This window comes from Westerdykella ornata (assembly GCF_010094085.1).
Source record: "Westerdykella ornata strain CBS 379.55 unplaced genomic scaffold EI97scaffold_2, whole genome shotgun sequence".
Taxonomy (NCBI): domain Eukaryota; kingdom Fungi; phylum Ascomycota; class Dothideomycetes; order Pleosporales; family Sporormiaceae; genus Westerdykella; species Westerdykella ornata.
The window spans coordinates 880,875-895,405 of NW_022986852.1; the positions used below are offsets into that span (position 1 = coordinate 880,875).

A 14,531-nucleotide genomic window follows, 5' to 3' on the forward strand; every position below is an offset into this window, starting at 1 on the left:
CCGAGCGTTCGCCTACTAACTGCGTTGGTATACAGGCAGACCAGGAATCCCATTTCTCTCTCGTCACACCTCGACTATAGATGCACATGTCTATACGTACTATATTTATTCGTATCCTCCGTACTGCTAGAATATCTGATAAGGCGATATTTTTCTCCTCAATCCTTTTTCAGGCATCCTGCGGATTCAGACGGCCGAATCCTACTCCACATACCGCTGCTAAATCGACGTCTTCTCTGGCGCTCTGCTCTCAACGTACCAATACAGCATATCCCATCACTATCACGCCTTTTTTTCTGAATTATTCATCATTGTTCATATAATCCAAAATATCCTACGTTTACCTAGAACAAGAACTACCACTAGAGGAACAGACAGCAGCACGACTTCCCTTCGTGCATCACTATCTTTTTAGACCGTTTCCCAACTCGATCCTAAGCCTGATGATAACGGTAGAACGCTAGATAAATCGGTGATAAAACACGATGGGAACCCTTCCGCAATCCTATCTTGCAGGACTCCATTTCAACACAGGGCCGCCTAGGGTTAACCCGAGCACTGGCTGTCTAGGTGGAGATGTTAGAGCAAACAGTGACTTTGGCCAACGGCCCTACCACAAGTCCATTCAATCCAGACATCAGAGTAGTGTCATTGAATTCCATTTCATGAATTGGTATGTATTTCGGCATCTATCACCATCCCAGTCCGACCCCACCGAAATGCATGCATAACCCCAGAATCACCAACGAACGCCATAACACCCGCTCCACTCCTTACTTTCACCTCAAATGGAATCGAGAGTCTACTTCTGAGTCGTGAAGTCGATCTCGTTGGCCTCATTGGCGGAAGCACTCTCATTCTTGGCGCGGCTGCAAGTGCATGCTCCTATTCCTCATCGTCAGTATGAGTTCCTCACAAACTATGTAGGCAGATAGACAGAGAGCCGGATAAAACCTACCTTCAGCGCGCTTACCGCACACGCAGGTATGCTCCGGGAGCTTGTTCTCGGTGGCGGCCTTCTCGCAGGCTATGTCATTGTTAGTAAACTCCTTCGTGAGGTAAAAGAGAGGTACGGTAGGTGAACGAGAGGCGTACTGCACTGGAGAGCAGGCTGCTTTCCACAGCTGCAGGTGGCCTCGGCAGCGCACACGCACTGGCCGTTATTACGTCCGCAGCAAGTCATGTTGATGTTGGTTGTAGGAGTTTCGTGGTGTTTGGTGGTGGTAACCGATTGAGCTTGGTCTATGAGAATGACTAGCAGCGGAGGAACAGATCTCAAAATCGTGGTTGTTGTGAAATCAGAGTTAGTGTGTGATAACGAAACCAGCTCTACGCAGACGAATCCTCGGTTTATATATACGTCCTCGATCAGATATGCGGTGATATCTATACTATCAGATGTACGGGGCGATCACCTGATCATGGCCAGTCAGCCAATTAGAGTACAGGCGTTTCTCATCACTGTGCTGCCAAGGTTGCCACGAAAAGCGGATACTTCGAGTGGCAGATCGCAGCGGGAGCAAGTATACATGGTACATTGCAGCATATGAAAGGTGTGGTTACTGCTGCCGTATGGTGACGCCTCGTCGAAGGACGTGGAACATGCCGAGTATACATCTATGACAGTACAGGACTACGGCCATGCCAACTCCGTGACTTGTACCGTCAAGGCAAACACCAAGCTTAGCAAACGCCGGCAGATAACTCAAAAGGCAACCGGGATGCAATCCGAAAACCAGCAACTTAACTTCCACAGAACGAAGATTTCCTCTGGTATAGCGGGTGTCCACGCTGACTAATTGAAAAGGGAGAGGCGGTTAAGATTTGCAAACGGCCTAGAGGAAGTAATGAGCAGCGCATGTTCTCCGGCACATACAGGATAGAATAATGTCCTGGACATGGGCTAACTGAGCATCGTCCAGACAAACAAAGGTCTCTCCGCATTGGAACAGCAACAAGTACAGGATCATACAGTCAATCAGGGCGCCACTCAGAGAGAACGATAAAGAGTATTAGCAACGTAAGGAAAGTAGAAATGATGTGTAGTAATGCCAATGCTACCAGTGGGCCACCTCAGCGAACATAGCCGCTCATCAACGCCACAACGCCATCCCTGCAACATGATGACTGCCCTGCACATGCATACCATATCCGCTCTATACAAGCAATAAGGACGTTCAAATTCTCACGCCCTCACTTCAATTTCTCCGCCGCCTTCCTTATAATATCCGCTGTCTTCTTGATTTGCTTCTCTGCAAGCACCCAGTCACCATTATCAATGGCGTCCCGCACAAAGGGAAATATGGCAGCATCGTAGCCAGAGCCTGATGCGTCGGGACCGAAGACGACGTGTTTGTACTGGTCGCGGCCAGGGATCTGTGATAGAGTCAGCGATGTAAACGCAATACCGACCGATAAGCCTTGCCGCTCGTTTCTTCGAAGAAACACCGAATAGGAAGGAGAACTACTTACCCCGTGAGGCTCCCTATCCTTCTCCCCCTCCGGTAAGTCCAACAACCAAGCGTCAAACGCCGCCATCGCGCCATTATGTCCTGTCCTCTGTATCGTCACACCCGGGCTCTCAAATCCTCCCGTCCCATACACCTGATTATACCAGAAGTCATCAAAGTGGTGGAACTTCTCCGCCCTATCCTTCAACACGTGGATCGCTTCTGTCAACTTTTGGAAAATCTTTGCATCGAACCGCGAACTCTGTTTCTGGTCCTCGAACTTCGAGCGCGACCAGTCGATTAGGGCGTGGGCTTCGCGCATGAGCCAGGTGGCGTAGTCGTCAATTTTGAAGGGAATGATGGGTTCTTGGGCGAGTTCCAGGATGAGGAGGGCCCAGACCTGGGCGAGGGCGCCATGGTAGGCGAAGCCTGGATCGATGTACTTGGAAACCCATTCGAACGTTTCGTAGCAGCTGTGGTACATATCACCGTGTCCTTCGCCGGAGAAGCCGAAATCGAAGCTGGAGCAGCCAGCAAGATCCTGAAAGGCGACGTAGTCGCTGCCAGCGCCTAGGCCACCGACTTGGCTGTTCTGCGAGGCCCAGAGCTCTTTCAACGTGACGTTCTTGTTGGGGTCGGCGACACGGTTGAGTGCGCGCAGCCACGCGTTTTGGAAGACGGGTGAGCCATTGGCCCAGAGTTTGGAGCCGGTAACGCCGACGTCAACGTTCAGGTAAGCGACTGCGTTGGCGCGTAGGTCGTCCATGTTGGCCTCGACGTGCTCGGTCGAACCGATAAGGTTGTACTCTTCTGCGTCCCAAGAGGCAAACTGAATGGTACGCAGAGGTCGCCAGCCTTGCATACGGAGCTCACCCAGCAAGCGGGCGACTTCAAGCATGACAGCTGTTCCGCTACCCGGGTCTGCGGCTCCAAAGCACCATGAGTCGCGATGGTTTCCGACAATGATCTTCTTAGCTTTTTCTTCCATGCCGATGAATGACCCGAAAACATTGCGGATGGGCTGTTTCTCGTTTGTGTCCTGGATATTTTGAAGATTGACATGAGGAGACCTTTCATTCCCCGTATACCACTTCTCCCCAACGTCCGGCACGGCACCTACCCAATCTCTGGGTACTTCTACGCCGATTCCAGAAATGGCTTGTAGAAGCTTCTGCGCGTCTCTCCAGGCAAGTGGCAAGCTTGGTATCTTGGGCAACGCAGGGTTCTTGTCCTTTGGCATGCGCTTCGCGTCTTTAGTGCTAGGAATACCAGGTGTGAGGGTGTCGCCGACGATCCAACTCGTTAGAGCAACAGTGCCCCGCTGGACGCTATCCTCGGGTCTCCAGCGTCCCAGTGGCCAAACGGCGCCCTTTTTGAAGCCATCTTCAGCTGGATCCGAGTAGAGAAGCACGCCTGCTGCTCCCGCCTCTTCTGCTGTTCGCACTTTCATGGCTCGGTCGGATTGTGTGCCATAATACCGCATGAGCACCACAGCCCCTTTCACGTCGATACCCGCCTCCTTGAGTTTAAGGAAGTCGTTCTTGTGTCCGTAATTGGCATAGATCAGAGGACCAGTAACATTCCCGGATGCCGAAAGCCCATGGAACGCTCCAGTCTGCGGCCTAGGCGGATTATACGCCGACTCCTCCTCCAGCTTCGCAACCCAGGCCTTCTCCGGCGGATCAACAATGGCGACACGACGTCCTCCGTCCTTGGCATAATTCAAGTAGACGTAGAAACTGGCTGATCAGCACACGAGCTACAATCGTCTGAGCTACTGAAACTTACTCGTCATGCGCCAAAGCATCCATATGCGCTTCGTTGAACTTCCCCTCAATCCACTCCCCAATGTAATAGCTCCCCTCCGTCCCCGCCTCATGAGGAAACGATGTGATATATTTCAGATTCTCTTGTATCCTCTCAACATCCACATTCTGCTGCACCTGCTGCCGAACCCACTCCGCATTGAACGGCTGCCCAAAATTCCCCGCTCCCATAGGCATAATCTCACTCACAACGAGCAGATACACCAGACTAATAATCAGCAGAAGACCGCATAGCCTCGCCAGAATAGCCCATCCTGGTCTGTATTCCTCCGGAATCGTAGGCAGCCTGTCCCGTAGCCAGTCAAGCCGGAACGAAGGCCAAGGTATGCGTATCCGGGGCCAATGAAACCGTGACAACCGATGCGTAATCTGTTGGAACCGTTTCGAAAACCGTCCGCGCGCTCTATCTCTTCGTGACAGTCCCGTCTCCTCGGCCTCCGGATCCAACATGTCCATCTCCTCCATCTCCTGTCGCAGCGCCTGCGCCTCGCCTTCTTCCCCCTCCTCTGGGCTCACCAACCCGGCGTCCTCATCGTCGCTCTCCCGCGCAGACTGCTCGGACGGTGGATGGTAGTACCCATTTCTCCGGCGCGAACTAGAGCTCTGGGGTGCAAGGTCGTGGCCTAGGAGGCCTTGCCTCTCGGCGTCGTCGCTGACTTCTTGTGGGCCGAACCGGGACCGCGGACGGGAGGAGGTGGCTTCTTCGTAGGTAGGGATTGGAGGGTCGGATTGGACATCGTAGAGGTGCTTTTCCTCACTCATTGGAGCTATGGATGGACCTTCGTGGTCCGGACGTCTCGATGTATGGCGCAGGGGAAGGGGGGTGGTGCAGCCGGTGGAGCGGGGATAGGGGTATATGGAACTTATCGTATGCTGAAATACATAGTGAAATGAATTAAAGAGTGGCAATGTTGCAGAGGGAAAACAAAGTCGTGCTAACGGCGTCGTCTCCTATGTCGATGTTGAGGAGCCCAGCGAAATGTCCGGGGTTCTGCATCAGGAAGTCCGAACCTGAAGCGTCCAACGCCCGGGGGGAACAATCCTCTTGGCCCAACGCGTAATCCTTGACAACCACCACTAGCGGTTGGGCAGGTCTCCAGCACCACGCAGAGGATACAGTATGCGTTCTTTTTTGGGTATCGTTATTTGTCGTTCATTATATCTACAATGGCAAAAGTCATACAGCCCTTTACAAGGCCAAGCTAGCTGCGGATTCAAACTCTCTAGAACTCCTTCCTACATGTTCCTCCCGCCAGTAACGCTTATGGTCTGTCCGTTCACGTAGCTGAACAGCGGGCTGGCAACAGCTAACACAGCACTGGCAGCCTCTGTAGCAGTACCGGGTCTCCTGAGGGGAATATCGAGGTGCTGCTGACCCGCGCCGGGCCCGCCAGCCTTCTGTGCCTGCGGTATGCCGATTGCGACCTTCTCACCATCGGGCGTTGTCACGAAAGCACCCGCCTCCTTTGCCGCCGTCAAACGGGTCAGAATGTGGCCGAAAGCAACAGTGTTGGCGCGGACGCCGAAGTTGGGACCCCACCTAAGAATGGTTAGGAACCATTGTCCGATTGATGGTAGCCGACTAGGATATTGTTACTTACTCCTTGGCAATGGTCTTCGTAAGACCAGTGACACCAGCCTTAGCAAGGGCGTAGTTGATCTGGCCGGCATTTCCGTGCAGGCCGGAAGTCGAGGAAATGTTGATGATATTACGCGGTTCGCCGTCCTTTACTCGGAAATATGGAGCCGCTTCGCGTATAAGCTTGAAGGGAGCAGTGCCGTGGAGGTCGACAATGGTGTGCCACTGCTTGTCGGTCATCTTGTGGATAACGCCGTCCCAGGTGTATCCCGCGTTGTTGACAATGATATGGATCTTGCCTTCCCCAAACTCAGCAGCCCTCTTGATGAGCTCCTTGATGTATTTGTCGTCAAGGACATCACCAGCAACTGCGATGGCTTTGCCGCCATTCTGATTGATCTCGTTGGCGACCTGTTCGGCCTTCTCTGTTGTTCATCAGTATGTACTCTCAAGTCTGTTTTGGCTTCCACCAGACATACTTGCGTCAACATCAGCAACGACAACCTTGGCACCCTCGTTGGCAAATAGCCTTGCGGTCTCAGCACCAATACCTTGCCCGGATCCCGTAATGATAGCGACCTGGTAGACATTCAGATTCTGTCTATGACTAAAATGTGAGGTGCCATACCTGGCCCGCCAGCATACCCTTGGGGTAGTTGAGGTGGGCGGAAATTTGAGCAACTCTCTGCGAGGCCATTTCTTTCTCAGTTGAGTGACTGGACGAGCCGATAAGAAGCTTGGTATTCCTCTGGCAGCTTCGCAATGAAGAAGATAAGACGGCGTCGCTCGGATTTCCAGTGCTCAACTTGCGGAGGCGGGTACCTTATGCCCGCGGAACGAGAGGAACCGAGGTTCGGGAGGAAATGGCGTTATGCCTGTTTTGGTAATAACGATGGATCCGCATAGTTGGGCTGACTCGACCTCGACATCGCTGAAGTTCCCCATGGCTCAAGCGGTTGAAATTGACAGTCGACCAGATTCCCGAAGCCCCTCAGGGCCTGGGTGAAAATGGCAAGATCTAGTCGATGCCAGTGTGACTAGCAATTATGGAATTCCTGTAGCGCTACAGATATCTCATTCGCATGAAAGGCCTTTGGTGTACAACATTTGGCGACCAAGTTTCGAAGACGTCAATGACCAGACATTGCGCGTATAGCCGCCCCTGTAACCAAGAGTTCTTCAATTTCGAGAAATCCTGGGAGACGGCAGCACGCCAGAGAAAGGTAACTGCGTCCATTACAGCCTGTGGATTCTCCGAAAAGTATACAGTGAAAAGTGCCACTTAAAGATGGATCCTTTGCTCCGGCGAAACGGATGTTTTCCAGTCCCAAACTATAGATGAAGAAAGTACCTGTCGACGTCCTCAAGGAATGCTGAAGACAAACGGTACGAAAAGGAGTGAACAGAATAGGCGGAAAGAGAAGGACAGATATCCGGAGCCCGGTTCATCTTCCTCAAGAGCCCAAAGCTTGCCCTGGTGGAGCCCTTCAGGTCACAAAGCCCCCACGTCATCCCGGAATGATTGATGGGACCACCATCCTCCGATACTGGATCTGCAGCCGAGCTGGACGCGGACATGGATCGATCTAGGCGGATAAGTATTTATCGAAGCGCCACGAATGGCATAAGATCAGGACAGGAATTTACCAGTAGCGTCCACGAGGCGGGTATCCATCTTCAAAGCCAGGACGCGCCGGGCTCCTAGGCCGACCACGAGGAGACGGAGGGCGGCCTTCATACGGACGCGCATGTCCATTGCCATAGGGGTCTTCGTAGCCGCGGCGAGGAGGTGGCCCACGGGCATCATAAGGATCCTCCGGGTAACGAGGTCGCGGAGGGACGCCGTACTCATCAGGAGGGCCACCACGCCTATCAGCGTACCTATCACGAGTTTCGTAGTAGTCGCGAGGAGGTGTGCGCCGTCGATAATCGTCACGTCGGGGACTATAGCCACGTGGAGGACCGCGGCGATCATAGTAGTCATCATAAGGAGCAGGAGGATACCCACGGCGTCCGGCTGGAGAGCGGGAACGATACCTATCACGACCTCTGTCATCGGGCCCAGCGCCATAGGGCGCGCGTGGCTTGAACGGTGGGGGCGGTGGAGGGTCGCTGATCTCCTGCACACACTGGACCTCCTGTCCCTTGAACTCGCGGCGGTCCAGTTTCTCAGCAGCCGCTTTGAGGTCAGCCGCTGTCTCATACTCCACGAAGCTATATTCCTGTCAGAGTGGATCGCAAGTGGCGATATGTAGGACTTACCCGGTACCATCGCGGTCGCGGCCGACTTCCGAGTAGACAACATCAAGGCCAGACTGACGGGCGAAGTCTTTCAAGTCCTAGAGTGAACAGGTTAAGCCGTGTCCCAAAGTCCAGTGCGTAACAACGGAAGGAGGAAGCACGCGAATCAAAGCCCCAGTCCAGGTTTAAGTGGTACAGGATATTGGCCTAACAGGAAACAGAGGAATTCCAGGATCGGGGAAGCTAACCTGCCAGCTGGTCTCCACGGGAAGATTGCTGATTCGCATCCTGTACGGGGTGCGGCGTGGGCGGGGAGCCGCGCGCTCATGGGGCACAAAGTTCTCATTCCGACGGGAACCGCGTGCGAACTGCACAATCAAACGTTCGCCCATAAAGTCGGATCCATCTATCAAGGGTGGTTAGGCGCATGTTGAGTGAGCGGAGGTGCCGGAGTAAAGTACATACGGAAGGCTAGACGATGCGTTAGCAGAGCAGAGTAAGCAGTGCAGCGAAGTTCGACTAACCTGGAACAACATCGCGAGCGTCCATCGCATCCTTGTATTCGATGAAACCAAAACCATTCATGAGCTTAATCTCAGTGATCTCACCAGTCCCATGGGTTTGAAAGTGAGCTTCAACATCCGCCTTGGTCGCGTTCCGTGGGAGATTCCCCAGGTACAGCCGGGTCGACGATACCTCCGTCATCTTCGGAGTTCCGTGCACGTAAGCTTCTATCCAGGGATTGTGGTAAGGTTATCTCTGCAGAAGGCGTGGTTGTGATGTTGGTGGGTGAGATGAGTGTGAATGTGGAGTGGTGAACTGTGAGGCGGCAAGAAAAGAGCGATGAGAGAAGGGGAGCTCAGACCGCCAGGCGTTGGTCCGTGCACAATGGTCTTGGCATATCCGCGGATATGGCATCGATAACGTTTCTGGGCAGTGAAGAGACTTGATGGACACACTCCCTGGATGGGGTGATCGTACATGCGACGGAGGCACGCTGGCAGCCTTTAGAGCCTAGCCCTATGTAGGCAGGTCGGATAGAAGATCCAGCAGAGATGGTCATGAATCCAGGTTTCGCCGTGCGTCTCATGAATAAGGGAGTATCCGGCCAATGATCAAATTACTGTATACTCCGTTCTATCAGGGAAGAGAAAGGGACAAGCACCCGGAAGTAAAAGGCATAGAAGTACATGCAAAGGCTTTGCCGCTGAAACTCCCAAGCTCAGCCTTTTGATACACATGCTCGGATGCAGGAAACGCCAATTGTCGTACGTCAATAAATCCAAAAAAGAGCGAAGGCTGCAGAAACATTTACACCCGCAGCAGCTTAGCGGCATAGTTGACTATCAGCTCCTCAGTGGGGAACGACATCTCTTCCAGCTTCTGGGCGTAAGGGGTGGGCACCTCGGCACCGGTGACACGGGCAGGAGGAGCGTCCAGGTAGTCGAAGGCATACTCGCAGGTGAGGGCCATGATTTCAGATCCAACACCGAAGGAGGGGAAACCGGACTCCACGGCCAGCATGTGACCCGTCTTCTTGACCGACTTGACAATGGCCTCAACATCAAGCGGTTTTATTGAGCGGAGATTGATGACTTCGGCTTCGACTCCGTAACGCTTCTTCAATTGCTCGGCAGCGACGAGGGATTGGCCGACACAGCGGGAGAGGGTTACGATGGTGAGGTCCTTGCCAGGGCGCTCGATCTTGGCCTTGCCAAACTGGAGACGTTTATCAGTGAAAGCGATGTTGCGATTGAATGGGGGGTCATACAGGAATAACAAAGTCATCCTTTTGAGCAGCTTCACTCATGGGGAAGGAGAGACCGTAGAGAAGCCTGGACTAGTGTCAGTCACGGCGAGTCGGGAAGGGGTGAGGAAGGGCTCACTCGTTCTCCAAGACGACTACAGGGTTGGGATCTCGAATAGCGGCCTTCAAAAGACCCTTGGCGTCCTCGGAGCTGTACGGCGCTACGACCTTCAAGCCCGGAATGCTGCCATACCACGCAGTGTAGTCCTGGGAGTGCTGAGCCGCGACACCAGCTGCGAAACCGTTGGGTCCACGGAAGGTTATGTTGCAGGGTTGGATACCACCGGACATGTAGTGGGTCTTCGCGGCAGAGTTGATGATCTGGTCGATTGCTTGCATAGCAAAGTTGAAAGTCATGAATTCGCACTGTTACTTGTTAGCGCCACGCATCGAATGCTCGCTTCTAGGCTGCTTACGATGGGGGCCAGTCCAGCTAGTGCAGCGCCGACAGTGAGGCCACAGAAACCCGACTCAGTGATGGGGCTGTCAATGACTCTCTTATCGCCAAAACGATCAAGAAGACCCTTTGTGACTTTGTATCTACAGCGCTGTTAGCTCCGTGAACGGCGCGTCATTGAAGCTCCGGCTCAGCACGACTTCAAACGTGCGGGCCTTTCATCCGCGATACGGTGGTATCCATCGCGGACTTGCAGGGCAAAAAGCGGGACAACGTACGCTCCGTTATACTGTGCAACCTCCTCGCCCAGAACGAAGACCTTCTCGTTCTGTTCCATTTCCTCGGCCATAGCCTCATTGAGGGCCTCTCGCACCGTCATCTCCTTGACGTTTCCGGAGGATGCATAGTTCCTCCTCGCAGTTGGGTGAAGGGCGGAAGTTGCGCGAAACACTGGTCGGGGCACGATCGCTGGTCTCGAAGCGGACACCAGGCGGCTAGCTGGCCGGAATAGCCTCGAAGCAGCCATTGCTGGGGTATCGGAGGAGGTGAGAAGCCGCTGAATAGAAAAAGGTGGTTGGCGGGCAGCGGCGAGGGTGTAGAAAGCTGTTGTTGGTGATGTTCGTGATGCTGATGGCAGGAGGAGATTTCTCGTAGAGACGCCCGAATCGTCGGATCCGCTGATTGGTCTACGGTCTTGGGGTCTTGGCGTGGACCACCCTGGTCGCGGTTGAAGTTTGCCATCCGATCAACAGCAAACCTCAATCTGTCGCTTCATTGAAGGTCAAGAGGTGTGGATGGAAAGGCATTTCTCATTCATGCTATTCACGTCTCTGAATGATAGGATGATGGGATCTACAATCGGTTGATATGTACTCAACCGTGGATAATGGAAGATAACACGGAGTACGCACCGAGCCAACTGCGTTGTGTTCACAGCTTGTTGCGAAGCAACTCCAGTGCACTCTGTGCAAGCGTTTCGAGGTACCTTCTACTTGAAATCAAGTGGCTACGGATCCTTCTAGACACTCTCAATCTCTCCAAACTTTTTGAACCTATATGAGCGACTGCCGCTCAAAAACTGGAGACACTGAAGGAGCTCCGCTTATCCCATTGCTTTCCACTCGGTTCTTGTGTTGAGAATAAGTACGTGCCGGTACAGCACCAGTGCAAAATTTCAGCACATTCGCGCAGCGTGTTATCTCTACACACCTGCAGGAAATGTAGGAGAAGCTTTGGCCACCTGCGGAGAGTTGGAGGTGATCTATCGACAAGGGTCTATTGATCGATCCGAGATGGTTGGCGTGAACCGAAGCCGCAGATGAGCAGCGGAAGCGGAACTCCCGCAACCTCTACTCCTCCATTGATTGCCTCCCAAACCCACCTCGAGGGAGAGTACACTCGACATACTCGTCATCCCTGCCAGAGAGCAGATTGAAACAGTCCAGCCGCCTCGATCCACCGTCTCACGCGCCTCGTCTCTCTGTTCCATTGTTCCGCGCCAACTATTAGCCCATCTGCAGCGATCCTTTGCGCAGCCCACCTCCACCGTTGGATTCTGCTGCTCAGCCTGCAGTTTTCTGAATATATCCACCAGCTACCATTTCCCATATAACCAAGTGACTGGTGCAGAAGTAAAAGCTACCATCGAACCCCTCGCCTCGTAGGGAACAGCCTTAGGACAAGGGAGATATATATGCCCAAGTCGCATATGCCATATTACCCACGTCGTTAAACTCCAGTCGTCGCTCAACATGGTTGGAAAGAAGTCTGGACGCGCCCAGCTTCGGGAGGAGGGTAGGCTTCTATAGCAAAACTGCGTCCTTCACTCGCTGACACTATCGCAGGTTTGGCCCGGACGGACAATAATCTGGATCTGACGACATGGCCTCAAGTGAACATGATCAACCAGAAGAACTATTACACGGAGTTTCTGAAACGCGAAGAGCAATATCTCGCCTTTCGAGCCCCCGCCGAAGAAGCGACCGCGCGTATGGTACAAGCAGCTCGTGATAAGGACCGGGCTCTCGCCTTCGGGGCCACACCGGAGGGAACAGCTGAGCAGGACGATGAAGATGCTGCTGAAGATGCGGCCCTGTCGTCCAGCCATGCTGATCCCTCGAAGCTCGTTATATTACATCCTGGTAGCCAGAACTTGAGGCTTGGTTTTGGCACAGATGCTTTGCCGAAGACGGTGCCCATGGTGATAGCGCGCCGTTGGAAGGAAGCAGAGTGTGAGGAAAATGACGGTGAGCCCTGCCCCAAGCGGCAGAAGGTGGATGGAGCCGTTCCGGCCTCCGCTCTACCGGAGAAGTGGTTCGGAGAGGACGTATGTTGCGATGATCTTATACACACCTTGCAGCGAGCTGACAAGCATGCACAGTTTGCGAATCAGTATCAGGCCATGTGCTCTGAGCTAAGAACGCGAATGAGGACTAATAAGAAGCGAGTGTTGCCGAACTCGAAAGAACTAGTCGTTAATTACAATCGCCGAGCGGGTGTCGAGCACATCAACGAACACAACGATGTGAATCGGATAGAGTGGACGGAAATACCATCAAATCACTCGGCCGCGCCAGACTACTTCACAGGTCAGGAAGCTCTTCGTATTCCGGAACAGTCGAATCCACGGTACAAGTTGTTCTGGCCCATACGCAATGGGACTTTCAATGAGACAGACTATACCGGCCGCAATCAGCTTTACCACGATATTTCCAAGATAATCGAGGAAGCTTTGAAGTCACAGCTTGGCCTAACGGACCTCAAGGACTTAGCCAACTACCGCTGCGTATTCATCATACCCGACTTGTACGAGAGAAACTATGTCACCATGCTCCTCGACATCCTGATCCGAGACCTTGGATTTGGGAAGGTTTGTCTACAGCAGGAAAGCTTGTCAGCGACCTTCGGTGCCGGAACCGGTATTGCATGCGTTGTGGACATTGGTGCGCAAAAGACATCGATCTGTTGTGTTGACGAAGGATTGTGTGTTGAAGAATCACGCATCAATCTGAAGATGGGCGGTGCAGACGTCACTGAGGCATTCATCAAAATGATGTTATTCGACCATTTTCCCTACTCGGAGATGAATCTGAGGCGAAGGTACGACTTTCTACTAGCGGAGGAGCTGAAGCAAAAGTTTTGCTCCATGGACGAAAACGATGTAACCGTTCGGACGCATGAGTTCCATCTCCGAGCTCCTGGCCAGGACACGAGGAAGTACACGTTCAAGACGTATGATGAGACCATGCTCTCCGTTATGGTAAGCTAGTCGCCTTGGTTTTCCGCGACATGCAGAAACTAAAAGTTCCAGGGGTTCTTCAAGCCGTCGATCTTCGATCATTCCCGCAAACTCGATGGTTTCAGATCGGTAATGCCTCGTTCCGTCGACCTCTACGACGGATCTCCAAATGACCCTTTTTCAGCCGCCCAGCAAGTAGTGATCGACTACGCGGCGGGAACGTCCACTTCAATGAACGGAACGCAGGACTCAACGAACAGCCTACCAGTAGCGTCCACTCCAAGCAGGTCCCAAACACAAAATCTCCTCAACCGTCTCAATGACGGTGAAGCTACGCCACGATCATCTGTCGCGAATTCGCCCGTGCCTGAAGGCACCCCGAACCCAGACCAGGAAACGCCAGGTGATGCAGACCAACCTCTGGTATTTCGGGATCCTGTCCTTGAGAAAACCAAGGCCGCGAACGAACGCGATAAAGTGCTTCCCGTCATGCCCATAGACGAGGCGATATTGCAAAGCATCACGCTGGGAGCGCGAGGGGATGATCGGAAACTGCGTGACTTTATTGGAGGCATCATGCTGATCGGAGGAGGAAGTAAGACCCCATCGCTGGGAGCCTTCCTTGAAACCAGGCTTCGGGAGTTGCGGCCGTTGTACGGCAAGGAAATTCTAGTGGCTCCTCCACCACGGGACTTCGATGCCCAAGTGGTGGTTTGGAAGGGGGGAAGTGTTTTTGGGAGGCTGTCGTCGCATGGGAATGACAGCTGGATAAGCAAGGCTGAGTATAACATACTGGGCAGCAGATTGCTCACTCACAAGTGCATGTTCGTCTGGTAGAAGCCGAAACATTGAGCTGGCTTTTGGATCAATACATATATCTTTACACTATTAGTAGTAAGCCATAAAGGTATTGTCAAACGGATAGTAGTATCGCGGAGAAAGCGGCTTAGTCATGATTTCTTGGCACGGTGAAGGTGAATCTCCTCTTCCGAC

The 14,531-nt window shown here is 53.1% G+C and overlaps 6 protein-coding genes across 6 annotated transcripts; 1 reads left to right on the plus strand and 5 right to left on the minus strand.

The window, feature by feature from the left end:
* Window positions 1–638: 638 nt before the first annotated feature.
* On the minus strand, window positions 639–1,355 carry EI97DRAFT_429939 (uncharacterized protein). Its single transcript, XM_033797558.1, has 3 exons — window positions 1,096–1,355; window positions 959–1,027; window positions 639–885 (listed from the first exon to the last, which is right to left on the minus strand). Exons 1-3 carry the CDS (start codon window positions 1,181–1,183, stop codon window positions 803–805), a joined length of 240 nt encoding a protein of 79 aa, XP_033657716.1. The 5' UTR covers window positions 1,184–1,355; the 3' UTR covers window positions 639–802.
* Window positions 1,356–2,068: 713 nt separating this feature from the next.
* On the minus strand, window positions 2,069–5,265 carry EI97DRAFT_113905 (N-acetylated-alpha-linked acidic dipeptidase 2). The gene is made up of 2 exons (XM_033792988.1): window positions 4,239–5,265; window positions 2,069–4,189 (listed from the first exon to the last, which is right to left on the minus strand). Exons 1-2 carry the CDS (start codon window positions 5,036–5,038, stop codon window positions 2,194–2,196), a joined length of 2,796 nt encoding a protein of 931 aa, XP_033657717.1. The 5' UTR covers window positions 5,039–5,265; the 3' UTR covers window positions 2,069–2,193.
* A 247-nt stretch (window positions 5,266–5,512) lies between these two features.
* On the minus strand, window positions 5,513–6,552 carry EI97DRAFT_368792 (NAD(P)-binding protein; the record flags this gene model as incomplete). The annotated part of the gene is made up of 4 exons (XM_033795153.1): window positions 5,513–5,816; window positions 5,878–6,280; window positions 6,326–6,434; window positions 6,484–6,552. The coding sequence occupies 4 exons, from the start codon at window positions 6,550–6,552 to the stop codon at window positions 5,513–5,515; spliced, it is 885 nt and encodes a 294-aa protein (XP_033657718.1).
* Window positions 6,553–7,498: 946 nt separating this feature from the next.
* On the minus strand, window positions 7,499–9,243 carry EI97DRAFT_477859 (uncharacterized protein; the record flags this gene model as incomplete). Its single annotated transcript, XM_033801970.1, has 5 exons — window positions 8,621–9,243; window positions 8,562–8,567; window positions 8,345–8,502; window positions 8,118–8,194; window positions 7,499–8,069 (listed from the first exon to the last, which is right to left on the minus strand). Exons 1-5 carry the CDS (start codon window positions 8,799–8,801, stop codon window positions 7,499–7,501), a joined length of 993 nt encoding a protein of 330 aa, XP_033657719.1. The 5' UTR covers window positions 8,802–9,243.
* A 164-nt stretch (window positions 9,244–9,407) lies between these two features.
* EI97DRAFT_455100 (uncharacterized protein) lies at window positions 9,408–10,826 on the minus strand (the record flags this gene model as incomplete). The annotated part of the gene is made up of 5 exons (XM_033800613.1): window positions 9,408–9,815; window positions 9,868–9,931; window positions 9,983–10,269; window positions 10,320–10,443; window positions 10,579–10,826. The coding sequence occupies 5 exons, from the start codon at window positions 10,824–10,826 to the stop codon at window positions 9,408–9,410; spliced, it is 1,131 nt and encodes a 376-aa protein (XP_033657720.1).
* An 806-nt stretch (window positions 10,827–11,632) lies between these two features.
* Window positions 11,633–14,437, plus strand: EI97DRAFT_411225 (actin-like ATPase domain-containing protein). The gene is made up of 4 exons (XM_033796719.1): window positions 11,633–12,094; window positions 12,145–12,626; window positions 12,681–13,559; window positions 13,611–14,437. The coding sequence occupies exons 1-4, from the start codon at window positions 12,052–12,054 to the stop codon at window positions 14,373–14,375; spliced, it is 2,169 nt and encodes a 722-aa protein (XP_033657721.1). The 5' UTR covers window positions 11,633–12,051; the 3' UTR covers window positions 14,376–14,437.
* Window positions 14,438–14,531: the final 94 nt, after the last annotated feature.

Excerpts from the sequence above, each read along its gene's own strand:
- EI97DRAFT_429939 (XM_033797558.1), bottom strand. The coding sequence starts at position 1,183 with ATGACTTGCTGCGGACGTAATAACGGCCAGTGCGTGTGCGCTGCCGAG. Across the intron at positions 1,028-1,095 it reads GCAGCCTGCTCTCCAGTGCA|CCTGCGAGAAGGCCGCCACC; the intron begins GTACGCCTCTCG and ends ACAATGACATAG. Across the intron at positions 886-958 it reads GTGCGGTAAGCGCGCTGAAG|GAGCATGCACTTGCAGCCGC; the intron begins GTAGGTTTTATC and ends GATGAGGAATAG.
- EI97DRAFT_113905 (XM_033792988.1), bottom strand. The coding sequence starts at position 5,038 with ATGAGTGAGGAAAAGCACCTCTACGATGTCCAATCCGACCCTCCAATC. Across the intron at positions 4,190-4,238 it reads GATGCTTTGGCGCATGACGA|TTTCTACGTCTACTTGAATT; the intron begins GTAAGTTTCAGT and ends CTGATCAGCCAG.
- EI97DRAFT_411225 (XM_033796719.1), top strand. The coding sequence starts at position 12,052 with ATGGTTGGAAAGAAGTCTGGACGCGCCCAGCTTCGGGAGGAGG. Across the intron at positions 12,095-12,144 it reads CGCCCAGCTTCGGGAGGAGG|GTTTGGCCCGGACGGACAAT; the intron begins GTAGGCTTCTAT and ends ACACTATCGCAG. Across the intron at positions 13,560-13,610 it reads AGACCATGCTCTCCGTTATG|GGGTTCTTCAAGCCGTCGAT; the intron begins GTAAGCTAGTCG and ends TAAAAGTTCCAG.